At 38.8% G+C, this 25853-nt stretch overlaps 1 protein-coding gene across 4 annotated transcripts in view; it reads left to right on the plus strand.

The window, feature by feature from the left end:
• The first annotated feature begins 1365 nt into the window (after positions 1-1365).
• Positions 1366-25853, plus strand: part of LOC102229269 (serine/threonine-protein kinase WNK1) — a 29018-nt gene continuing 4530 nt past the window's right edge. The window contains exons 1-23 of one of the 4 annotated variants that reach the window (XM_014473099.2): positions 1366-1384; positions 3760-4981; positions 12040-12212; positions 12530-12750; positions 14348-14505; positions 15334-15422; positions 15524-15743; positions 15990-16091; positions 17441-17831; positions 17921-18066; positions 18936-19007; positions 19350-19385; positions 19909-19968; positions 21673-21749; positions 22014-22176; positions 22262-22378; positions 22538-22651; positions 22728-22773; positions 23504-23647; positions 23724-24580; positions 24671-24745; positions 25054-25167; positions 25252-25555. In XM_014473099.2, the coding sequence (XP_014328585.1) occupies positions 4193-4981; positions 12040-12212; positions 12530-12750; positions 14348-14505; positions 15334-15422; positions 15524-15743; positions 15990-16091; positions 17441-17831; positions 17921-18066; positions 18936-19007; positions 19350-19385; positions 19909-19968; positions 21673-21749; positions 22014-22176; positions 22262-22378; positions 22538-22651; positions 22728-22773; positions 23504-23647; positions 23724-24580; positions 24671-24745; positions 25054-25167; positions 25252-25555 (4468 nt within the window). In that variant the 5' untranslated portion in view covers positions 1366-1384; positions 3760-4192. Of the gene's footprint in view, positions 1385-1466; positions 1597-1887; positions 2011-3759; positions 4982-12039; positions 12213-12529; positions 12751-14347; positions 14506-15333; positions 15423-15523; positions 15744-15989; positions 16092-17440; positions 17832-17920; positions 18067-18935; positions 19008-19349; positions 19386-19908; positions 19969-21672; positions 21750-22013; positions 22177-22261; positions 22379-22537; positions 22652-22727; positions 22774-23503; positions 23648-23723; positions 24581-24670; positions 24746-25053; positions 25168-25251; positions 25556-25853 lie in introns of those variants that run through there. The other 3 variants (XM_023349002.1, XM_023348997.1, XM_023349010.1) reach the window with 3 other exon arrangements.

Below are 25853 nucleotides of genomic sequence, written 5' to 3' on the forward strand. Positions count from 1 at the left end.
ATTTAAAATAAACTCAAGATATGTTAATGGAATTAAAGTACATACATAATTAATAATGAGTACATGTAACTGTCGGTCATCAAACAAACTTCAGCATTTGATTGGTTAATCTACACAACATGTGAATTTCATTACTGTATAAGTGTTAGTACTTTCACTAATACTACATTTTTAAGAGACAATGATTCTATAAGTGAATAAATACTCAAATAAATAATGGATTTGGTTACTTTGCTGTACTATAAAATAAGTGAAATTGTAAATCACTAAATAATATGTTAAATAAATATATTTTAATTATTTACATAAATGTAGTTATTTGTCTATTTCAATCTTTAAAGGCAGATAGGTTTTGCCACCAGGGGGCAGTGCTCACCTTACTAACTTTAGTTAAAAAAATTTACTTGAATGTTACCTCGACAAAATATATGTTTTGCCAAACGTTTAGTAAAGATATTTTTTTGAAGTAATGTTGTTTTATGGTTTGTTTGTCGATGTATACTAGCTCTTTAGCATTCAGATATCTCGAACGATTTCATCAAATTTATAGAATCCTTTATTTTCAGTTATTTATAAAATAAGCTAGGAGCCAGTGGTGAACAAATCAATCATCGTTTATATGTATAACGTCCTCTTTATGTTCTTGTCTAAAAATAACATAATTGTCTAACACTGAACTAAATTGGTTACAGAATACGTGTGACTATTTCATTTTAGTATTTTAAAAATAAAATAGTAAGTTGAAATGCAGTTTTATTTTTTTCTGGTCAAAAATAACCGAAGTTTAGTTCGAGAAGCAAAAAAGAAACAAAAAATTGTCCCGTTCGTTCAAATTTCTAGATTGATCTAATTTTGTGTCTATCGTATACTCTGACTATAGGAGGTGCTATTTCTTCTTCTCGACTAATGTTCTATGTCTTTTTTTCCCTCTGTAAACAAATATGAATGAACAAGTACACAGAAAATAAACACATAGATAAAATGCTCGTAGGTTGGATAAAAACCGTTATTATTATTATTATTATTATTATTATTATTATTATTATTATTATTATTATTATTTTTCTCATAATTTTGTGAACCCGATGTTGGAAATTCTGAGCAAGAAACTTATGGAGAAGGTTTGGATAAGGTAATAATAATAATAAAATAAAATAGATGTAGCATTTTTCTCTGCCAGCAATTTTATATTTTTATTAAATGAAATATAAAATAAAAATTAAACCAAATTCTAATTTATTCTTATCTCTTTTTATTTATTTATTTATCTTTATTTTTATTTGACTGGTTCCTAGATTTAAGAAAGAAGGCAATATATGCGTCAAAATGGTCATTCGGGTTCACCTCTTGTTGGAAACAGGCAGCAAAATTGAATCAATTAAATGTAAGTAACCAAACAACATTGTTCCGTTCAAACTATGTGGTGAGTAGCCTACTGTGTATGCAGCAAATGATTATGATGTAGTTCACAGCTTGCAAATGCGCACTCAGTAACAACGTTCATCCTTCGACAACTTGGATGTAAAGGATCCGATTAAAAAAAAAAAGAATTTTGTATTATTTGGGACATATACTTGCGCTACATTTTAAACCGAGGTAAGTGAGTTCTGTTCAATCGAACTGAAGGCAATTTTACAATGGGAATTTCCATTTCAGACCCTGGCGTTGACTAGCGCTGAGAGAAGGTAGGTTTCAAAACATTAGCTCGGCTTTGCTGTCAATACAGCAAAACTCACAAGCGGGGGGTTAATGTCATTGTAACGTTATCAGCTATACATGGTTCAACGCTGACGTTGTTAAAGCTCCTCGTAACATTGAAATGAATGAAGCGCTGCTAAGAAGGTGGGTCCAGCCTTTTTTAGGCCATTAGCAGGACCCGCCTAGCTAACGTTCCATCGCTGGGGTAGCAGTGGCGCTTTTTGTCACCGCCTTTTCAACCGACGTTCACACCGGGTGAACGTATCCGGTGTGGCGTTAATCACTCCGGGATGGAAACAGGACCTCGATACGGTAAACTTGTGACCTATTATTTCTTGGTCATGGTTTGTAAATGGCTTTGAACGAGAATTCGGGTGAGAGGTAGCTATGTGGCTGTTTTATAACGTTGAACAGAATTGGAAGAAAGACGCAACGCGCAAATTAGTCATCGCTGATTTGTCGTTTCCCTGTTAAGGGATTAGCCGACGCCAGCTAACTAGCTGAGTGCTAGCGGCTAACAAAGAGCCGTTGCTTCCCTTCGCTTTGTAATGTTGACTCGATGTTGCCATTTCAGACGGAAAGGGTGTCATTAATACAGAGCTAAAAATAAGAATGTACTAATAGATTTTATTTAGTCATCATTCGATTTTTTTTTTGTTATTATTATTACGTTTGTGTATATTTTTGTATATCTGGATGGAAGCGCGGCTAACATTTATCCGGTTTCTTTCTGGCATTATGGTTGCTTACGTTGGCCATAGCTGCTGCGGTGACAAGAATAAGGTGCTTTATATGTAACAACATTGTCACTGCTGGTTTGAACAGCCATATCAGGGGACAGGATGCAAATCGTTTTTTTCTGTTACTGACATACCGACTAAAACGGATGTTTATATCGACAGAAGCCGTGGTTTAATTTACAAAGATGTTTCATTGATCATATAAATCTTTGTTCTGCTTAAAATGTTTACTTAACCTCTACCCTGAACATAGGCAATATAATGTCATTATTTTTACTGGTGGCAGTAATTATTACCTTTCAAATGTGTCCTGGCAGCCATCTCTAGCTCCTAAAAGTAAAGTTCAGTTTTAGAAGAGGTTAAGTAATGTTTTTATATCTATATATCTATATACTGTCACAGTTAAGCAGATCCCATGACTTCAACGTGGGTATTATTTTTAAAGTTGACTTTTGCAACATTTTTAGTCATGATAGTAATTACTGCATCTTTGTATATTATGTATATACACATAACCTGCATCTTAACTCGAGTCGAGCAAATCTCAATCTCGTTGTAATCTGTTGATGACAATGACGAATAAATCTTATCTTATCTACTGCGTTTTAAAAAATTAAAATGATCACTTCAGTCTCATTAGCCAACTGTATTTTCCCTCAGATTTTCCTACTAGAAACAACTAAAAAAACATGTTTTTATCAATGAGGAAAAACATCTGTGATATTGAGTTAAGTTTAAAATAAATAACCATGGGTAGGATTCACCAGGTTATTTTGTAACATTACAGTTTAAAATGGGGGAACAAATGTTTACCCAGAGTCAATTTATTCTGTCTTCATCACAACAAAGTTGTGTATGCTCTCTCAATACACATGGCAAAAGAGGCAGAGTTTACCCAGTTTAGGGAGAAAATTCCCTGCAACAAAGTTGCGGGGGCGTGTTGGAACAATTATGTTACTTTTGAAGAAATTCACATAATTCAAAATCGGACGCAAGTTGAAATCTGATCTTCAACTTGGGGGAACTAGAAAAATGTGTAGTCAGTACTAAAATTACTAGTTCTGCAAAAATCCAATCTTCAACAAACTGTAAATGTAGTTTCTTTTTTTAAAGATTTAAATAGACCAGTTTACTTGAAACATAATTTCTGAAGTCTACATAAATTGTATCAAGCTTCTCTGTGCTTCGGGGTTAAGAAAGGTTAAATTTATGTGTACTGTAAATTTTGCCTTATGCTACAAATCTTGTTGACATTTGACATGATGTTGGTTACTTTTGAAATGTGTCGGGCCTAACTTTTGTTTTGGATTCTTTGTTGCAGCACAAAGTGGACTGGAGCGTATTAACACTGTTTGCCCGCCCTGCTTTTGGGGTGATTGGTGCCTGTCGGAGGCTGTGCACTCTTGGTCCTTGCCAATAATTCCGTATGCTTGAAAGAACCTTTTACAGGATGGATGATGTGGAACTAAAGAGACTTGTGTATCAACATCAATACTCTGCATTCTGTTGCGGTGTTCAGTGTTTTTCCATTGACAAGAGAACACCTCCCATTTTGCACCCCCAGTCCCTGCACTATATATATAAAGACAGTCTTTGAGCAATCAAAGGGACAGCACAAGATAGATTTCAGTTTAGCCTTTTTGTTTTTGACTACAGGCTAATACCACCTAGCCAAGCCTATTGGGCAGTCATGGAAGTAAGCTTATTTTAATTTTTATTTACTGTACCCTCTTACTTTAAGCCCGGGTGGTGGGATGTCGGAAAAGCCAGACGAAAAAATGGTGAAGTTCCTAGCCCCCCCTCAGAGAAGTGGAAATGGCCCCAGTTCTGGTTCAGATTCGATGATGGGTGATTCCCGGCCGGTGGAAGTGAGACGTCGACATCACACCATGGAGCGAGACCGATGTAACCCTGAACACCGTTTTTTACGTCGAAGTGTCATCAGTGATTCCAATGCCACAGCACTGGCCCTTCCTTTACCCAGCAAAATCCCCATCCCATTACCTCCACAAGTTCAACCGCAGGAATTGGTCCCTCCGGAGCACAAGGCTGCTGCTACTCCCTTACTGAAGGCTGAACCCAGAAGCGATCAAAGTGAGAAGTCTGCTGATAATGGTAGAGAAAAACAACAGGGGAAAGAAATTGAGATTGCCAAGGTAGACGTTTTGGGACAACAGTCTGCTGTTGTGCAAGACGTTAGAGATGGAGAAATGTTGATTGAAGCTCGCACTGCGCCATGTTTGGAGGCACATTTGCCTAGTCACAGAGAATCTGAGAGTGTCATTGAGGTAAAGGTTTCTCTTGAGAATGAGGGGGAGGAGGAGGATAAGGACTCTGCCAGGGCACGAGCCGAGGCAGAGCAAAGAGAAGCTGAGAAAAGGGTCCAGGATGACATCGAGGAGGCAGAAACCAAAGCAGTGGGAACATCACCAGACGGACGGTTCCTGAAGTTTGATATAGAAATCGGACGTGGTTCTTTCAAGACGGTCTACAAAGGCTTGGACACTGAAACCACGGTGGAGGTGGCATGGTGTGAGCTGCAGGTATGCATAATTTAACTTTTAACCCTAACCCATTGCTTTTCAGAATGGTGCTAATGTCGTTCTGAGACATTTTTCATTTTAAAATAGGAAATGTCTGATACCTAATGCTTGTTCAATGATGTTGGGTTTTTCGCTGTTTAAAGTGACCTCAGATGATCTTTGTTTTGAATTTGTGCCATTTTGAAACAAAACTTAATATCGTTCACTATCAACTTATGGTCATACACAAAAAGTAATATATTGAATATAAACAGGAGTATTGAGACTCTACAATGTGGTGTGATGGGGATATTAAATATAGCAATGACAACTTCCCATCAGCTGTAGTGTCTAGACAATGTCACGAGACTCCGTCCAACAGGATGAACATACTGTTATCTTGAAAGTATTAATTCATGAGACTTTGAATAAAACAGTATTAATAATGCATGTGGTGTTATTGGCAATGATAGTATATTATGTAATTAATGCATAATCCAATACTATTAGAGTTATGACTAATAAAGCTTCTACTATCTATCCGATAAGCAGCATTAGGCCAAAGCTAATGAACAGTGTGCCTTTTATTAAAAGGTTTCTGCTTGTGTTCAAGTATAAATCTACTTTTTGGCCTTAAAATGTCTTAGATCAGCTTTTAGATCTTAAATTTCTACATTTTTTCCTTTATTGTAGGTACTTTGTTTTTATTTTTAAGCAAAGTATACCTGATGGCATTAATTTGTTCTGTGTGTTGTTTCGTTTTCAGAGACAAATCAAAGCAATCTTGTTATTTGTGACCCACTTTTGTGCTACAGAAAAAGTGTTTATTTAATAAAGTGTGTCTTGAAATCAGGGATTTCAGTAGCTGATCATCTTATCAGAAGTATCTATTTAGAAGCATAATGTGTTTAAAAGTTGTTGAAGCTCTGCAATCTATCGAAGTAAAAGCATTGAGACACATGCTGGAACTGATCAACACCAACTTCAGTGGATAAACGATTATAGGCTCAAAATGGTTCTAAAAATCTTACATTTAGCTTGTGGGATTATTCTGTCAGGTTCTGAGCCACTAGAAGTAAACATAAAGGGTGCTGTGAGCATCCATCATCCCATCCATGTGGCATCAATGACTACAGTAGAACTGTGATTTTACTTTATACCAATGTTCACATTTCACTTTTCAGTCCAGTGAGATGTCTCATTTTTAAAGTGTTAAATTGTCTTGTCACCGTCTGCTGTGAAGACGGTGGAGCCAGAAAGATTTCTTTCCACGTTGTTACCTGAACCCGAGCCGCTGTAATTTTCTTTTTGATAAAATGATAAGCCACCATTTCCTCTTAGACTGTTGTAGATTGAACTGCTCATCCGAGCATGGTAAAAACTTCCCCGTGTGAATGCAGCCAGGGCCGTGGTGGCTGACTGACTGGATGGGGTTGTTGCCTCAGAGGAATAAGACTTTATGGAAAGTCTTGCTTTTGTTAAATAGAGAAACCTCAGAAATCTGCCACTAACAACGTTTCTTCTTTCTTAGACATGCACGGAGTTGTTGAAACATTGTAAAATAAAGGTTGAGTGGTTCAGAGACCTGCATTTAAATGCAATCTAATAAATTCTAGACAGCTAAATAATAAGTGAGTGAAAATAAAATCTGAGAATATTTCCATAACCACATAATTGCCACTTTTTAAAATATGAAATAACAGACATTTCTGAAGTTATCTGCCTCTCTTCTACAAAGTGGGCCACAAAGATAAACTGTTTTACAAAATTGACCTTTGACCTAGATTCGTCAGGATCTCCTTTAGACCTCACTTTTTGTTTATAGATAACTCTATATAATTGTGGCTCTGCTGTCCGTCCTAACCGCTGCACAGTCCAAACTTTGACCTCCTTCACCACATGAACGTTTGGTTATAATGTTGAGCTTTCACCCTGTCATGACTGCTGTTGGCCTTCACACAGCAGCGGATAGAACCACAGTCTCACATGCAAGCTGGTTTCAGAACAATGTTAAGATTACAGACACGTGCCCCTCCCCCCTCACTTGGAGCAAATCGCACGCATGCTCAGTGCATTCCTGTTGCTAATGCTTGTGTGAATGCAAAACGGGTCACATTCCTCGCTGAGGAATCTCCTGTGTTTAGCACAGCAGGCTGACCTGCCAAGTCCTACTAGTAAACCATCAGTCCACTTCCCACCCTCTTAATTTCCTCAAAGAGGTTTTGATTTTTTCTTTTTTTTTTTTTTTTTTAAATAAACCCAGTACCCTGGCAAGAAAAATCCACCCAGTTAACATGTTACTACTTGGCATGCTGGTATTTACCACCGTGATTGATTGTCTCACTTGAAGTTGCTCTCTGTCATTAAAGATAGATTATAACATTAAAGGTAGTATTAAGTCTTCATAGCTTGCTGAAATAGCAGTTTTGTAAAGGACAGCTGGAATTGCACAAGATTTTTGATGCGGTGGTAATTTCTGAAAATTGGCCTAAATGATCAACATGAGAATAATTTTGCAAACTGTCTTGTATTTTTGGGAATGTATGGCTTTATTAAATCAGTGTAAGACTTTTGGCTTTAAGTTTAAATTCTATTGAAAACAGTGGTTTGAGGGAGATTATATGAATAAGACCAAGCATTATCACTGCTGAGTCACACTCAGTCTCACTCTTTGACTCCACGTTGCCATTCTGTATTGTGAAATAACTTATTGTTTCAGGACTAGATTCTCTGTATTACAAAACCACCAGAAGCCGTGGTGTGAAAGGAGAGCAATAAACCTGAGAGCTGGCCACAGAGGTAGTCAGAACGACTGTGACTCATAGAACTCTGCTACCTGGTGACTGTCTGGTTGGAACCTGAAAAGTCTGATCTTATTCTGATTACTGAACGCACTTGCTACCATGTCTCTCTAGCCACAAAAGCTTTTGGTGTGGACTCTAGTGTTGAGCAAAGAAGATAAGTTTATTTATGATTGGATGCATTAAAGCTGAAGTCAGAGGAAGAACAGAAATGTTAAATGCTATTTAAAAGGAATCTGTATTTTTTTTATGATTCTTGGAGACATTTCTGTGGATTGTTCAGTTTGTGTTAGAGCAACAATTTAAGTGAATCACTGTAAGACTGTACAGACTCAGAGTACAGGGATGTTGCTCTACTTTATCTTCTTGAGATTTCAACATTATGGAACATCCTGGATTTAGACATGTTGCAGCCTTTTGCAAAATGCAGAGTTCAGTGTCTCAATTAGGGAATACACACAGACTGTTGCTATAGTAATGCTAACTGCACTAATTAACAAAAGTTTCTAAAGGCAGTTAGAAATGTTTCTTTGTCTCAGTTCTGATTTTTAACGTCCTTTTCACAACCCTTGACAGAAAGACTAGAAACAATATTTTCAATGCTATTATAAGTGTCTATGTCATAGGTTTTCAAGAGAAATTGAAATAAGTTAAAGTCTGTATCAACAGATCAAAGTTTTCTAAAACCTTAGTCCAGAAATCGGCCACAAATGTCTGATTTGTGCATTCTTTTAGGGAGATACAAAACTTGCAAACTAATGTTGTTGCATTTACTGTAATTCAGGACTTAATAGAAACGCAGACTAGTTGAAACATGAATAAAAAGTTATTTTAGCACTGATATAAAGCAAGCTCACCATCTAATTTTGTTTCTGGTTGTCTTGGTTTGTTGTTAAATGAAATCACCAACTCCACTTCCCTTTCTTCAACCCCTGCAGCTAGTTTGCCTAAAATCGCTGTGATCTAAAGCTGCATTGTTTTACATCTGAAAAGCCAATTTGTCAAAATCCTCAAGAGTTTCTAGACCAACACCCTTCTTTACTTACTCATGACCACACTCATTTGTTTTGTATCTCATGTTGCTGGCATGTCTGAACAATAAGTAGGTCACCAAAGAGAGGAAGTTGAGGGAAAGGGGAATAAATTTAGGAACCTCCCCTTTCCTCCTCACTCATGCAGTTTCGTATGCGTCATCTCCCCAACTCGTCCTCCTTCTCTTAACTGTAGCCATACTTTAGAGATTAGGGAAACCTCAGGATTTCTTCAGAGACAATGACAGGTCTGTCCAAGTAGCTGAAGGGATCTGCTGAAAGTGTCACACTAAACTCAACTATGATTTATCGCTGATCTTAATGGTTTGTTGCTGGGAGACTTACCATAAGAGTGTTACTAGATTTTAGATTGTAATATTTTGGAAAGTATTGTTTAAAAATTATCAAGTGAAATTCCAGCATAAGCATTTTCAAACCGAACACATTAAATGAGCATTCAGCAATTTACTGTTTGTAACACTGCAATAGTAAAACACGTGGGTCAGTTTAACAAAAAAAAAAAGAAAGGTTTAGTTTTGAGCAGAAAGGTGAGCTGATAGGATTAACTTCTAAGTAAAGTCTTGGTTCTCCTTCTGACTAAAATATGTGGGAGGCCATGACATGACCTTTTAAACCCAAATGCCACCAATGACTAACCCAGCTTTTAAGAAAACAGCTGTCGTTAAAACAGCAACTGTGAAACTGGGACGTTTTTAGAATTTACTTATAAATAAGTAAATACCATTTGCTTATTTACAGAAACCATTTACAGAAATTTCATTCTGGTGACACTGTGGCAGGAAGTACAAGAAAGTGGTTTTGAGTTGAACGCAGCTGTGAAAGATACAGTCATTAAACTTTACAGACATAAAGGAAAGTCAAATTAAGGCCATTAAAAAGTGATCTGACCTATGGGTGTAGAATAAAAATGAAAGATGGAGGAAAAGCTCCTGCACACTTTCATATCTTGCCGTGGCTCTAGATTTTTGTTATTTTTTAACACTTTTAATTATCATTCATTTTGGAGAAGCTTGTTCTGCTGGGGCCCGACATTCAGTTTCCAAAATTTGGGGGAATTCCGTCTTTTAATACAAACCAGGGCATGTTCTGCTTATGGTTTAAATTTACAAGGGTTTCTTTTTTGTTTGGTTGCTTGGAGCAGAAACTTAACATTTTACAGCTTCTTGATGACATTGAGATGACTCTACTTGTAATGACAAACAGAATAGTCCAAAACAGCAAAGTGTACAATTTACTTTGTTAAATTGTGTACTTTAGCTTAAGACAAGAGTGGTATTCCCTTGAGTAGTTTTATTTTTAACACCTTAAAATATGTTCAATGTTGAAAATTTGTGAACTGATTTGTGCTGGCTTGTCTTTTGCTTACAATTGATCTGCAGTTGCAAAGGTTTTTACACATATATTGTAACACGTCATACTGATAACAGTATCCATTTATCTACACCATCATTAATGGATTTTTCACTTTAAACTTTATCCCAAAATAAGTTGAGAGCAAAGCTTCATCAGTCACTCAGTGTTTGCATGATCGCAGCCCCTTTCCCCTCAATCTATTTTTGGACTGTTAGATTATTTATGAAAGTCTTTGCCTAGAAGCGGTGCTTTCCCCTCCACTTTGTAGTTAACAGTGAATGTGATTTACATTGGATAAAATTGCTTTGGTCTAAAAGATTATTATTATTATTAGACATATTGAAAACATTCAAGAATAACATAAATGCTAAAAGCCATGTTCAGTTTTTTTTTCCTCAGATGAAACCAAACCCTTGTAAATCGTCATACTTGTTTTCATATAAAATACATCAATCAGATAATCCAGATTATCTCATGAAGAGTCAATGGCAAGATTATTTACCTGACTTTCTGACTCCACTTTCAGCAAGTTGAAGGTGAAGACTTTGAAGTTTTTAGGCAGGATGTAATAGTTTGAACTGTTGCTTAGAAGAAATTTGGTTATTTACAGATTTGGTCTTCGTAACTGGGGATTTATTAGTGCAATTATTATTATGTGATCTCAGATTTGTGATCAATATCCTATCTGTTGGTTTTGTGCACAACCTTGGAGCTTTGAGAATGATGGGGTGTGCTGCTGTAGATATTTTGCATATTTGCTTTGACATGGTGAGCAGAGGAGAAGGGGGACCCATGGCCCCACTAGATAAATAGATACAAAGTAGGTCAGTTGGTCTAGTTGCCTGATGTCTCACTCACTGTTTCCTGGTGTTTCTTTGACTAGCTCATTCATTTTCCCAACTCGGCTTCCCAATTGTTCTTTGACATTATACCTCAGACATCTCCACAGTGAAAGCTGTGATAAAAGTTTATTTATTGTATGGGCAAAGTAATGTTTTGTAATGTCAAAGTCTTCTTTTCTTTAATAGTCAAACATTCATTTTGCTCTTCCAGACGGATTGAATATGCTGGCAGCTTGGCTTAAGGCCAGGTGTCCGGGGACTTGAGGTCTTTGGCTGCTGGGTTTCTCACGACTTGTTCAACTACAGCGGGTTTACTGCTCTCTAGTCATGCATAATCTAAATGTGGGTCATGCTAGAAATTGCTCCTGAAACTTGATAGAGGTTGTTTCACGTGTTTAAAATTTTTGGGGTTAATGGGCAGAACATCAAAGACTTCTAGTACTTATGCTTTAAGCTGTTAATTGATTTTAAATATATATTTTGCATATTAAAGAAATGCATTTTACCATAATATAAGTAAGTGCAGCTACTCATGAAATACAAGAGCTAAAATCTTAACAACATAGGCTGATTTTGTATCTAATTTTATGATTTTATTTCATTTTGATTTGAACTTATCTTCTGTTTTTGATTATTTTTCATCAATATAGATGCATAAAGCAACTTTTTTCTCAGCGCTTAGCAGCTTTTTTTTTTTTTTTTTAAATCTAAATCCATCATTGCACTTCTAATTTGGTTTGCATGAATTCAAGGGTAAACCTCAACACATTCTTTGTGTTTCACGGCCTTGCCAGAGAAAACAGAAATGCATTCCTCTGACCACAGCTGCACACAATTACATTTTTGGTTCATGAAGACACTATATCCTGTGTCCAACTTTTTCAAAAAGAAGTTTCACAGTATTTAGGAAAATTGAATTAATGGTGTTTATATGGCGAACATCACTGTAACTTCATACATGTACAGTCATGAATTGTTGTGGTGCTGAGGTTATGAAATGTTAAAATGTTTCCTTTTGGTTTTGTTTGTAGGACCGTAAGCTGTCGAAGACAGAGCGGCAGCGCTTTAAGGAGGAAGCGGGGATGTTAAAGGGACTACAACATCCCAACATTGTTCGCTTTTATGACTCCTGGGAGGGACCTTCCAAAGGAAAGAAGTGCATTGTTCTGGTTACAGAGCTGATGACCTCTGGTACACTCAAAACGTGAGTCTCACAACCGATAGACTTAAAAATGTGAAATCAATAGAACTCATGTTTTTAAAAAATGTTTTGCCTTAACTCATTGTAAAAATTAGATTTTGGGTCAAAGTTTCTATTTCTGTAGCACACGGAAATACAAAAAAAAAACAAAAAACGTCAGGTATGACTAATTCCTACGTTGTTTTAAGTACAAATCAAAATGTACTCGATGTACATCTGCGGCATTATCTTCTTTTACTGAGAGAAGAGTACAGCTCCTATCATTCGTTGCTCAGTGCATCTAACAGGCTTTGTAGAAATAATGATTTGTTCTCTCGCAGATATCTGAAGCGGTTCAAGGTGATGAAAATCAAAGTGCTGCGCAGCTGGTGTCGACAAATCCTCAAAGGACTCCACTTCCTTCACACTCGGGCTCCGCCGATCATCCACAGAGACCTCAAATGTGACAACATCTTCATCACAGGCCCAACAGGATCTGTTAAGATTGGAGACCTGGGACTGGCCACCCTGAAGCGCGCATCCTTCGCTAAGAGTGTTATAGGTATGAACTCAGAATCACTTCAGCTTCCTTATCCCTGTGGGACGGTGTCTTTCTCTGAAGTTTTGAACGCTTTGTCTTTATGAAATTGCTATTTTTCCTGACAATGTGGTTTAAAAACAGACCACAGTGTTTCAGCTGTCTCTCAAACAAACCACAGCTCAAATGGAGGCCAAATATGGCGGCAGATTTGCACATAGCTTTTCCTCTTCGCAGACTCATATTTGATCGATGTACAGAGCATTTCTGTTCTATGTCTGTTAAAAAAAAAAGTCTTTTTTCCAGGCATCTACTGACTGTAAGTAGCGCCTAATGTTTCTCCTACTTTTAACTATTAATATTAAATATAACAGTAGTTGTCATGCCTTCTTTCAGGCTTTAGGTATTTGTGTCTTAGACTGGTCTTTGTCCTGTGGTTTGGAAATATGTGGTCTGTTTGCCAATTGTACATATATTGTTTAACATCTCTTTCTATGGGTTTGCTTCAACAGGTTTTGTTTTATTTCCCCCCCTAGTTTTTGTCTCTTGCTATCTATAAAATTATTGCAGGACCGCAGAGAGTTTTTGCTCCATCTTTCTGTCCAGGGAGCTCTCTGCACTTTGCCTCTGTCGGCATTTTTTCTTTTTTTCCCCTCCCCCCTTCCTATTCATTTATTTTATTTTATTTTATTTTATTTTCACATTCTTGAGTATGCTTTTAAAATGTAGGCTCTAGCCTCAGCTGTGCCCCATTCTGCTGTTTGGAATGAATAGGGTACTGCTGGTCATTGAGTAAGTATCTTTTATGGGCCTGGTAAGTCTTAATAGTGTGCTGTATATGCATCAATATCAAAACCAATTACAATCAAATACCTAAATGAGTTTTTCTGTGTCAGACCTGAGACTGAAGCTAAAATAACGAGTTTAGTGAGGCTGGTGGGCAGGACACACTGTTCAGCTCTGTAAATAGCTATGGGATGTGTTTTTGTCGGCCTTCACTGTAACACCTTCCTCCTGCAGGTCAGGATGATGTGGTAGGTCAGACTTTGAGAGGTGAGTGTACTGCAATGAGTAAAGTTAACACTGTTTTTTGTGGATAAGGTTTTGACAAAAGTTACTTCCATAGCTAGTTTTATTTCTTTTACAGAGCAAATTGGCACGATCTTGAGTACCTTTAATTTCACTGCAGCTGTTGGAAGCAATTTTCTTAAATGAGAGCTAATTATTGAGCACTGTGAATATGAATTCCTGCCAAAAAAGTGTGTCCTGCACACTGGCTACTTCAGTCCCACACATATATACATATATGTCCCATCATGTCGAGGTCTTACACAGACAAACACGTGCAATCCTCTCTACAGTCTAACTGAGCTCGGCTTCCCCCTCCTTTTTTGTTTTCTCTCTTTTTTTTTACTTTCCTTCCCCCTTTTTTATTTCTCTCCTCCAACTTTCACCTCACAGATTCTACTCCAGGAGATGTCAGCGGGCCCATCATTCTTCTCATCCTCCTCTTCCTCAACCCCGTCCAATGGGTTAGAGGAGCAGAGGAGCAATGGGTTATGAGAAGCCCACACAGTCAGTAAGGGAGTTCGAGAGTTCTGAATAGTTGTTTTGATTTAAGGTACCCCTGAGTTCATGGCGCCTGAGATGTATGAGGAGAAGTACGACGAGTCAGTGGATGTTTATGCCTTTGGAATGTGCATGTTGGAGATGGCCACCTCCGAGTACCCGTACTCAGAGTGCCAGAACGCTGCACAGATCTACCGCAGAGTTACCAGCGTAAGTCGTCCTGTCAGCACTACATATCACGTCTCTACCATGCCTTCACCTTCTCCTCTGTGCCACGAAGACTTGTGTCTCTGGAGTAATTCTGAATTCCCACCTATGCATTTTTGAATTCATTTTCTGTTTCTATTGACTGGTATCTTCCAAGAAGGAAATTTGGGGTTTTTTTTCCCAGCACCAGAAAACCCCTTCCTCTTACATCATCCTGTTTTGCTTTCTGTTTTCTGTTGATATATCTTCTTTAGATTTACTATAATAAACCTAAAGTTATGAGGTGAGACATTGAAGGTTATTAGATGATTCACAAAGAAGCCGTGCTGTTTATCTACAAGATAAAATTAGTAATCGAATCCTTTCCTGAACAGAAGAAGCTACATCGGAGAACTGCATAGTTTTAGTCTTATTCATGCAGGTTGTGTTGGCAAACTGCTGGAACGCAATGTAAGTTATGAGTCATTCATATTTCTCGCATAAGGAGGTTAAACCTGTTGCTTTCATTTTTTTTTTTTTTACTGTAATCTCTTTTTTCACGTCTCATCAGCCATCTCTGTCTGTACCCCCTCCGTTTCCCCCACTTGATATTCTTTAACGTCTCCCCCCTACTCTAAATGTCTTCCGGGTAATTCTGCTTTATTTGGATGCTAAACTTTTAACATTGAAAGTAATAGGCTAGATGTTTTTTTTTCCCCCACTTTCTCAACCCCAATACAAAAATTCAAATAAATGTTTTTGTGGTTTCAATACAGAGATACAGAAATTTATTTAGACTTGAAAAATTCCAGTAGAAAGTGGTTTTCATTTAGAGTTCTGTGTTTTCTGTAGGGGGTGAAACCGGGCAGCTTCGACAAGGTGGCCATTCCTGAGGTTAAGGAAATCATTGAGGGTTGCATACGTCAGAACAAAGATGAGAGGTCTCGAACTTTAGAAAATCCCCATATTTATACTAGATGTCTTTCTTCTTTTTTCTAAAGCTCTAGGGTTTTCATTTACTCACTGGTTTTTGTCCATTTAGGTACTCCATCAAAGATCTCCTAAACCATGCCTTCTTCCAAGAGGATACTGGCGTACGTGTGGAGTTGGCTGAAGAGGATGATGGGGAGATGGAGGCAATCAAGCTGTGGCTGAGAATTGAGGATATAAAGAAACTGAAGGGGAAGTACAAAGACAACGAAGCTATAGAGTTTTCTTTTGACCTCAACAAAGATGTCCCAGAAGATGTGGCTCAGGAAATGGTAAATTGAACGTATTTTAATGCTCTGAACAGCCTTTTTCCACGCCTTTCCTTTCAAGGCCGGGCTGTTTTTGTTGCTCACTGGTTTCCATTGTGCCTCTGTGTGTAAAGGCAACATCGCAAATACATGACTGCAATTAAAGACAATGGCATTTTGCACTGATATGTCAGGTTCTGTGTGTGGAAATGCTCCAGATTGAGAATCTGTTTTGATTTCTGATTTAAATATCTCATCTTTCTGCTGCAGGTTGAATCTGGTTATGTTTGTGAAGGAGACCATAAGACCATTGCAAAGGCCATAAAGGACAGGGTGTCTCTAATCTCTCGCAAGAGGGCACAGAGGCAGCAGGTGTGTCCCAAGCTTGTTGTGATGTTTTTTATTTATTTTAAGCACATTCTTGAACTCTTGAAGCAAGCTCAGAATTAAAGTACACTACCTAGGAAAAGTACTCACACCTCTTTAACATTACCACGTTTTGTCACATTATAACCACTAACTTCAATGTATTTTGAGATTTTATCTAATACACCAACTCAAACCAGCACATATTGTGAAGTGAAAAGAAAAGGATACATGGCTTTCATTTATTTCTTTATTTACAAATAATCTGAAATCTGATGCCTCCAAATCAAATCCAGTTCCACCAGTTGCCTTGAGATTTGACCTAATTAGCAAAGAGAGTAAACAAACGGCATCAAGAAGACTAAGTAACCTGTCAGGCAGGGATAAAATAGTTTAAAGGAGGATTTGGTGATAAAACAGTAGTCCTGTCTTGGAACATCTTATTGAGCTCTGTTCAGACCATCATCTAAAAGCAGAGTATAGAACGACAACAAACCCACAAAGACCTCTAAGTTGAGGCCAGGCTAGGAGAGAATTAATTAAAATAATCTCCCAATAACTAGTTGTAACATACAAGGAGCTGCAGAGATTCACAGCTCAGGTGGAAAAATCTGTTGATGCTTCATTAGTCTGGTAAAAAGAAAAAGCCACAAGAAACCTTGTTTGCAGTCTTCCAAACGCCATGTAGGACATGGCAACCAGAGGAATAGATTGGGAATAGATTAAACTTTTTTAGCCTTCATTCTACACACTCTGTGTAGCAGAACACTAACTGTGCACTTACGTGTGAATACACTATCTCAACCGTAAAGTGTTGTGGTGGCAGCATGATGATTTGGGACTGCTCGTTGCCAGAACAACAAAGCTGACCCAAATTTATGGGAATGAAGCTACACACAGGTCAGTGCTAAAACAAAACCTGTTAATCATTGCAAAACGAGCAGAGCTTCACCTTCCATCAGCAAAATGTTCAGTTGGAGCACCATCAATGCATGAAAGTATTACAGTACAAGAGTCCAGACCTAATCTGTTTAAGAAATCAGGGCAAGATTAAAAATTCACATTTAAAGATGCTTTACATTGAAGCTGAGCTTTCAGCTTTCAGGAATGCTTTAAAAAAAAGTGGGTTAAAATCTCTCTATAATTATGTGCTATTGTGCATTAGTCACAAGTAATCAAATTAATAAAATGCATTGAAGTGTGTGGTTACAATGAACAAAATGCTAGAAAATGTTTATGGTGTATTTTCATAAGGGAGTAAATGTACAACTTGTTCTTGCTTCCATCAGCATGAAGGGAGTTTTTTTTTTTTTTTAAATGAATATTCACTCAGTAATTGACGAATTTTCTTAAAGGTCCGAGAAGATCAGGAGAAGAAACGGCTTGAAGAGGAAGTGCAGAGCCACTCTTTGCCGCCACAACAGCAAATAAGCCAGCAGTCTGGTCTGGAGGTGTCTCAGTCACAGCCGGTGCCGCAGCCTGCAGCCTACGTTGCACCCCAACCTACCCAGCACAGCACACAGATTAGCGGCCAACCAGCATCACAGCAGAGTATTCAGAACTCAAGCTACAGTACTGCTCAGTCGACTAATGTTACCGGGATGTCACAGGGGCTTCCTCAGCCAGTTTATGTTCCTCAGTCGAGTGGACAAGTCCAAGTTCCCATACAGGGACAGAGTGTCAGTGGCATCCAGCCAGAGTCTGAAGAGTCTGAGTCAGACCAACATCTACAACAGACTGGAGGAGGTATAATTACTCAATCTGAGAGACCATAATAATTAGATATTTAAAGGTTTGTGATTACCAACCAGTTCACCTTTTTGTCTCTTGTCCAGCTCGGGACCTGTCGGACAGATTACCTGGTTCCTCCGCCCTTCCTGAGGCCCTGCCTCCTCAGCCTAACATACCCTACACTTCTCCAAATCAGCATCTTCAGCCGCAAGCGTCATGTTCACAGATGCAAAATGATTCGATGTCAACGGTGAGAAAATACAAGAAAGATTCTCCTACTTAAACACTTGCTTTATCTTTAGAAGAGTTGGAGGCACATCTTCGTTTTTGTGTCTGTAGGACCTGTTGGCAAATGCTATTCACAAAAATTTTACAGGTTTAATAAATCTCTTTTAAAAAAGAAAGCTCCTTGTCTGAGGCATGACCAAATATACTGGTCATGATTTTCTGAATATAGATAAGAAATGAGACAAATGAGGAATATTTTGTTTTGAGCTCAAACTAAAGTGGAGCTAAAGAAGACAGGCATAGCTCAAGGTGAAAATGAGTATTTCGTGGAAGCAAACTATTTCCAAGCACTGTTCAGGTAAAATCACTCAATCAGGTTTATTCATGAATTGTGCACAACTCAGAGAGCTCACAGGACAGTCAATAATGAAGCAAGTCTGAAACGGAAAGCTCTGCCAGGCAGAGCCAACACATGAGTTTTGTACAAAGGGATAAGGGATCCAAAGCATGGGAATCAGACTGGTTCCCATGCAGCTGGGGAAAAACAACGTCCAACCTTGTGCATGTAACCCAAACAGATTTAACTTGGTGGGAATATACTGTACAGAACTTAGAATAAACATATAGCAATACAACTAGCAGGTGTGACCTAATTGTAATTTTTCCACATCAAGTGTCAGACTATTGTCCCCCCAGTAACCTAAATGAAAATACGAAAATGTGCGTTTTGCCCCTTCTGCTTGCATTGTTGTGTCTTAAAGCACTGAAAGAGTAATTAATATATCAGCAACATTTTTTTTTGCAGTATCTTTCAATATGCAGTATCTTTTACAAAATAGTCAGTTAGCTGTAATCTGCATCCAGTACTCATGGTATCTTTTTCCACCTCAGGTGCAAGCCAGTCAGCCTGAAGTGGTTCCTAGTACGCCCACCAACTCGTCGGCTTCAGTGACGCCTCCACAGGTATAACTTCGGATATCACATCATTATGACTTTGAAGAGTAATTGTGAAATCTGAAACCGTTTTTTCACAGAGTTTTTGCTTTGGTCAGATCTATTGTTTATAGAATAATAGCTTGGAGACATTTTCTGGACACACCCTCTTTCTCTGAACTCAGCCTTTCAGGGTAAAAGCTCATTTGTTTAGATGGTTGTCGATTTACAAAATCCACATTCCCTGCTTGAGGTGCTGGTTTAGGCAGCAGGACCATAACTTTCCTGTCCGGTTTCTCTCTCCCTCCATTAACTTGACTTCTGTCTTCAGTCTGCCACTCTTACCTTGTGCTTTTGTTTTTTTTTTTATAGTACGGAGTTTACTACCAACCATCGCCTCCCCCTCAGGTAGATAAAATGTACCTTTGTCCTGCTACAGCCTTTTAATACGTCCTCAGTCTAAGGAGTAACATGTTCAGGGAAACTAAAGGAACACGTTCGTACTAATCTGTAGACTCCTGTAACTGTCTACTGTAGTAGTTGTAGTGGTACAAAGTGTTTTCTAGTTTAAAGAAATAATAATAAAAAAAAACTGCACATAAGATGCTTTGTTTTTCGCTTAGCAACCCCATGACCCTAGTGTTGGATAAATGAATTGTGTAGCAATGTTATCCAGCAGGTAAGTGCATGTGACTTTAAAAGAGCACAGAGGAAATCTCTGACAGATGTACTGTAGATTAGTGAGCAACCAGGCCTTCACAAGGTGCCCTAAATACCTGTATTGCTGCATTCTTCCAGGTTGTCTTTTAATGGTGCTCCTGTCCAGATGTCTTTTATTGTTCCTGGTCTTCGATGTATATTTCCGTTAATATGTTTATATTCTCTCTCAACAAGCCCTGATGCCCCTGTCTCCTGTTATGTTTCTTTCCAGCCACAGTTGGAGAGCAGCAGCACACTGGCCCAAACTCCGAGTGGAGCTCAGCAGCCGCAGGTGACACACAAACCTCTCCTGCTAATGCTTTACGTGCATTTTAAATCTCGCTTTAACCTGTTTTTAAAATGTATATATATGAGCCAGCCATATTATAGTTATTAGTAAACTAACATACATAAATAATGAGTGAAATTAATGTTTTGATTTTGGTCTCAAACATTAAAAAGTTTCCTCTTGTATGCAGGGAATACAGCACACATTTGGCTGCAGTATATACATTTTATTCAGACTTCCTTCTGGTTTGCTTGACAGTGACTGCATGAGCGTTTTTCTGTCTACTTTTGATTGGATTGTTTAAAGTTTCTGTCTGTTTTCCATGAACACACAACTCTTACTGTGTTTGTGCCATTGCTTTCTTCCACTCTTTCCTTCTGCATGCTGCTTATTCTTGCATGGCTTTTAGCCTTGGGGGAATGATCCAAGCCCTCCTATCATGTCTCCACCAATCAACGCAGAGCACCTATACTTCCTCTATCAGGCCTCATGCCTCTCTGTTCTGCAGGTACTTTTCAGAGCACTAAACAAACTTGTGTGGGTGGTTGAATTTGCTGTCAAACATTTCTTATACTTCTCCTTGGCATGGCTCCAGACTATGTATTCATTCCTGGGGCAAAAATACCTCTACCACGGGGCTTATTATACATTTATAGGAATAGTTTTCGTTCTATTACCTTATTAGTCTATTAAATATGTTTCTAGTCGTGCATGGTTTTATCTGGATTTAAACCAACACAAACCAATAAAATCTGCAGATACTTATATCAGTTAGTGTTAAATTTGACCTAAAAGGCTGGGGCTTGAAATTATACTTTAAAGTGATTAATGTGGAATCTGTATTTATTCTATCATTAATTGTGTTATTAAGAGTAATACAACTAATATGCTTACAACTAATATAAAAAAATAAAAGTGTGGAACAAAATGAAAGTAACCTACAGGTGGAAATGGTTTCCATCTAAGCTCAGCAGAGACAAAGACAGATTCAGAGGGAAATGAAAATTGTTGCACAGCAGTAATTGGTTTCTGGAATGGGCTTGCTATTACTGTATCCACTTATTTTTCATTCTTTAACATAGCGCCATCTGGTGGATGACTTGGATAAAGATATTTCTATACTAGATTTAAAAAATTGGATCATAATCGTTATGAAAACTGTAGAACTGAGGTGTCGTAATTGTATTTATAGTGAGGGGACATTAGAGATAGAAGTGTCTTTTAAAAACCCTACAATTATGAAACTCCATAAAATGTGCTTTAATCATAATGAGACTTAAAATAAAATTTTGTTTATGATGAAATCTAAAATTGTAAAAAGTAATTCAAGAAAAGGATATTTAGTAAGTAGAATTATATTTCTATAACACTTTATTGAAGTTGAAAATCAAAAAGTGCTTTAAAGTAAAACAAGTAGAAATGGATTCTAATTAAAACCATCATTTCATATTAATGGAAGTAAATAAAACATATTTATAACTTGTCAAACCAATAAATACCAAACAGAGAAATATGGATGAAAGTAATAATTACTGTAGTTCAGCTAATGTTCTCGTTCAAAGATAATTTATTAGATTTTTTTGTTTAGAAATACTAAGCTGTGCTGTTTTTAAGTGATCTGAAAGGTTCATTGGTAAGATTTCTGGTAATCGTTACCAATATAATAGTTAAGATTTAGTCATGAGTTTGTTTAAATGTGTGTTTTAGGGTTCTGTGAGTCTTCCTCTCTCAACACCAGTAGAACAACCTGCGAGTTCTTCTTTAGTGCCGCCATCTGGCGACAGGTATGATGTTGTTTTTCTTCTTCTTGCATTTATACTCTAATTTATGTTTGTAAACCACAAAAACTGATAGTTTGCTTGAGAATGTTGGGTTATTTTTGTCATTTTTTTCACTTTTTGCTTCATAAGAGCATCAACAAATGCTCAAAATATGATTGAATATAAATGCTACCACTTTTAATTTGCACTGTCACCAATACATGCCACAAAATATCCAAGTATCTGGGAGTCTGCTCATCATCTTTTGCCTGAACTTGTCTCCTCCAGCTGCCTGTCAGACGCAGCTTCAGGTCTAAGTGACGGTAACGATGGCGGTTCTACGTCTGGGGGTCGCCATGAGGGCCGCACCATGAAGCGTCACCAGAGGCGATCCGTCCGCAGCCGCTCTCGCCATGAGAAGACCTCAAAGGCCAAGCTAAATGTTCTCAGTGTATGCAGTTATCCTGCCAGTAATGAGTTCTTTCTGCTCCTGCGTTTATTTGTCACCAATCAGTTTTATCTGAAATCTGGTGCAGATTTCTAATGTGGGAGATCGAGTCGCAGAGTGCCAACTGGAAACTCACAACAGGAAGATGGTTACCTTCAGATTTGATCTAGATGGGGATAACCCTGAGGAAATTGCACACATAATGGTAAAGTTGGTTTACTAGTAAAATGCCATTTATGTTAAGCCATTTACCGTTCACTGAGCATGCAGTTTTGATGATTTTGTTTTTTCCAACCTCTGTAAGGCACTTTTTAAAAGAACTGTACGATCTGACAGAGTCTAAATATGTCTCCTTTTCATTTAGGTTGATAGTGAGTTCATCTTGGAGAGTGAGCGCGAGTCGTTCATCGAGCAGGTCCGGGAGGTCATAGAAATGGCTGACGAGAAGGGAGAGAGCCTTAAAGATGGCTTCCCACAGGTGCGTCTTTATTAGAGAGATTTCACTCCTGCTTGCTAAACCTGAGAATGTTTCTGAATACATTGTCTCTTTGCAGATGAGCCATCAACAAAAACCTGAGCTGACTGTTCCCATGGTACCAGGTAAACAGATAAAATTAGTTTACCTGTGTGTTTAATTTTCACACAGTTTTATCCTTGTAGGAACAAAAGTATCTGCCTGACATGAACATGTATAAAATCATGCAAAAGGCATTTAACCTCTAAATGCCTTTTGCATTTAGAGGTTAGTTTAATTCTGGAGCAAAGTGATAAATGTAATGTAGGTCATCGTCCCCTTCATCCCTCGTCCACTTTTTTTTTAATTGAAATTTTATAACTCAAACAATTAAATTTGTTTACAAAAAGGTACTTAAGCTTAGTACAGTATCTTTAAATTGTGATTTAAATTTAGTGGCCACTGATTCATAAACATGTAGCACATCCGCTATACAAGCAGCAGAATTGAGTCTACATGTTTTTTTTGTTTGTTTTTTTGTTTAATCGGTGTTTGATTTTTACTAAAATTCTAACCAGCAACTATTCTGAATTCCTTCAGACTTCTCCACTTTTTGACTCTGTTTGTTGTACTTTTATTGACTGACTGATGGATGAAGCTTGTTTCAGCATAATGGCTACAAACCTCTGATTTTCTCCACACGGACAGGCTGTAGATTTTGATGGACACACAGCTTTACTGACAGACTGGTGCAGCGTTTTCGTTCTGCCTGCATTGACCTGAAATGAGACGGGACATTGTAAAAAGCTGAGACTGCATGTGTAGAAACTACAAATCTTGGCACACACTGATTTGATGCACCATGTTTTTCATTAGGCATCTCCCCCAGCACCACCACTCAGGTGGTTCATTCAACAGGACGGAGGTTCATAGTGAGCCCGGTCCCAGAGTCGCGTCTGAAAGATCAGTTCTTTGGAGCTCCATCTGCTAATTCATCTGTCGGAGACGAATTTTCCTCTGGTAAGAATATTTGTTTTGTCCGCTGTTTAATGCCAGCTTATAATTTCAGGTATTAAGGTTTCACTTGGTTCCACAGCTCCTTTGGGCCTGTCGCTGTCTGCTCCATCTGGGGTTCTTCAGCACGCGTTCAATCAACTCAAACAGGCTCGACTGGACAGAAGCAGCACCCTCGACTCGGCTCCAACCGATAAAGAGCCGGCCCCTGCTCCGTCCTTCGATGTCGCTAACCAAACCCAGTCCCCTCCTGAAGCTGCGGCTCCCACCGCCACCATTCCTGTCACGTCAGCGTCTTCACCTCCTCACTCAACAGGAAGAGTGTCGCCGTTGCCAACACCCGTTCCATCCCAGACTGTGAACAACGACTCGAGTCCATCGCCGCAGTCTTCCCATGAAACGGCTCACTCACAGCATCCGCCGTCGACCAGCATCCCGACTTCGTCCTCGACCGTTTCTCCTCCATCCACCCAGACGTCCATACCTGCGGTACCCGGGTCACAGCCAGGCAATATGGCAGCCGGCGGTCCATCCGCCCCAGTTTCAGAGCGGCAGGCCTTTAATAGTGCCGTTACAGCCATCCATTCTCAGCACCCGACTGCCACGACGGTACCCGGCCAGAACCAGGCCCAGCCACACACAACGGAGCCTGAGGGAGCCGAGGTCCAGTCTAAGACGGTCGGCAGGGATGACATCCTAACCCTCGATATGAAGCTCCGTTCGCTCTTCAAGGACCAGCTCTCTGCCTCCTCGGTGTCGGTGGATCACGGTTCAGGCACAGGGACTTCCTCTCCTCCCACCGGAACTTCCTCTCCTCCTCCTGGAGCCGCCCTGGTTCCTCCGTCGAACCTTCCCCTCACTTCAGGCACACAAAGTGTTCAGGGCTCGACCACACCAGGGGGGTCGGCTCAGCCCCCTCCATCAAAGCTCCGGGCTCAGGTCTGTGAATAATTCAGCTCTCAGAAATAAATCCATAGCTATCTTTACTGATGCAGTGATTCTTGACCAGATTCCTTTTTACCATTTTAGACTTTACCTACTGATCTTGAGCAAGCTGCTACACCTCCATCTGAACCTGTACACCCGTTTCCTGGACCAAACCAGGTGCGTTTCTCTGCCGTATCACCACTAGATACAAAAATCAGATTCTCCTTACCTAATCGGTCCCATGTTAGAAAATGATTTTACACTGGTTGATTTTCCGATAATATTCTGGTAAAAAAAACACCTGTCTAATCTGCGTCCAGATAAAGCTTAGTTTAATGTTTTAACCGCTAGTTAGTTCTCTTTAGTAGATTATTAAAAGAATTGGCTTTGTTTAATCAGGATTTATTTTATATTTATAATTTGTTGTGGTGAACCTGACTTCACATCTGGGTCTGTTTTTATTGTCTGTTATTTTCTCTGTGCAGTCACTGCAAGGGAATTTAGATACTCAGATAATGAGAGCTCCAAGTCCTGAAAATGCTCAGGGAGGCGACGACGTCCAGCCTCCAGAGAGAGGTTTCACTCTGGGACGCTTTAAAGTGAGTCTCATTAAATTCAAGATTCAAAGTTTAACGTTAAACGGCTGAACGTTTACAAACCTCACGGTTCATCTTGTTATGTAGGTCTCTGTCGCAGCCGACGATGCTCCGGATCCGTCCACCATTGTGTCTTCTTCATCCCTCACACCATCCTCTATTTCCTCGTCGTCCTCATCCTCGTCATCCTCGGCACCTTCAAGCCCAGATAACACACTCCACCAATCGTCCCCTCTGCCTAAAGGGCCCAGTGAAGCCGACGGAGCCTCAACGATCTCTAATGACTCTGCCATTCAGAGCACCAACGTTGGACGCTTCCAGGTGACCAAAAGCAGCGAAGCCTCGTCTGAAACAAGTGCTGCCTCTAAAGTGGGACGATTTTTAGTCACAGGTAAGTGGGAGGTTTGAAACAAATGTTGAAAAATGTTATATAAAAGTGGTATGCTAAAGTTCCCTTGCTTGTTTTTTGGGGTTTGACCCAGTTTACGACAACCAGTAAGAACTGGATGCATTAATTATAAATTAATTATGGATATTATCTTACCTACATAGTGTCAGAATTATACATTCAGGCTCAAATAAATGCATACACTCCACTAATCTTTTGGAAAATGTCTTTTAGCTGCAGAGAAAATATGTGCTGTTTGTAGCTGTCATCAACGTTGTGACATAATTCTGGCTGAATATTT

This window comes from Xiphophorus maculatus, chromosome 2 (assembly GCF_002775205.1).
Source record: "Xiphophorus maculatus strain JP 163 A chromosome 2, X_maculatus-5.0-male, whole genome shotgun sequence".
NCBI classification, from domain to species: domain Eukaryota; kingdom Metazoa; phylum Chordata; class Actinopteri; order Cyprinodontiformes; family Poeciliidae; genus Xiphophorus; species Xiphophorus maculatus.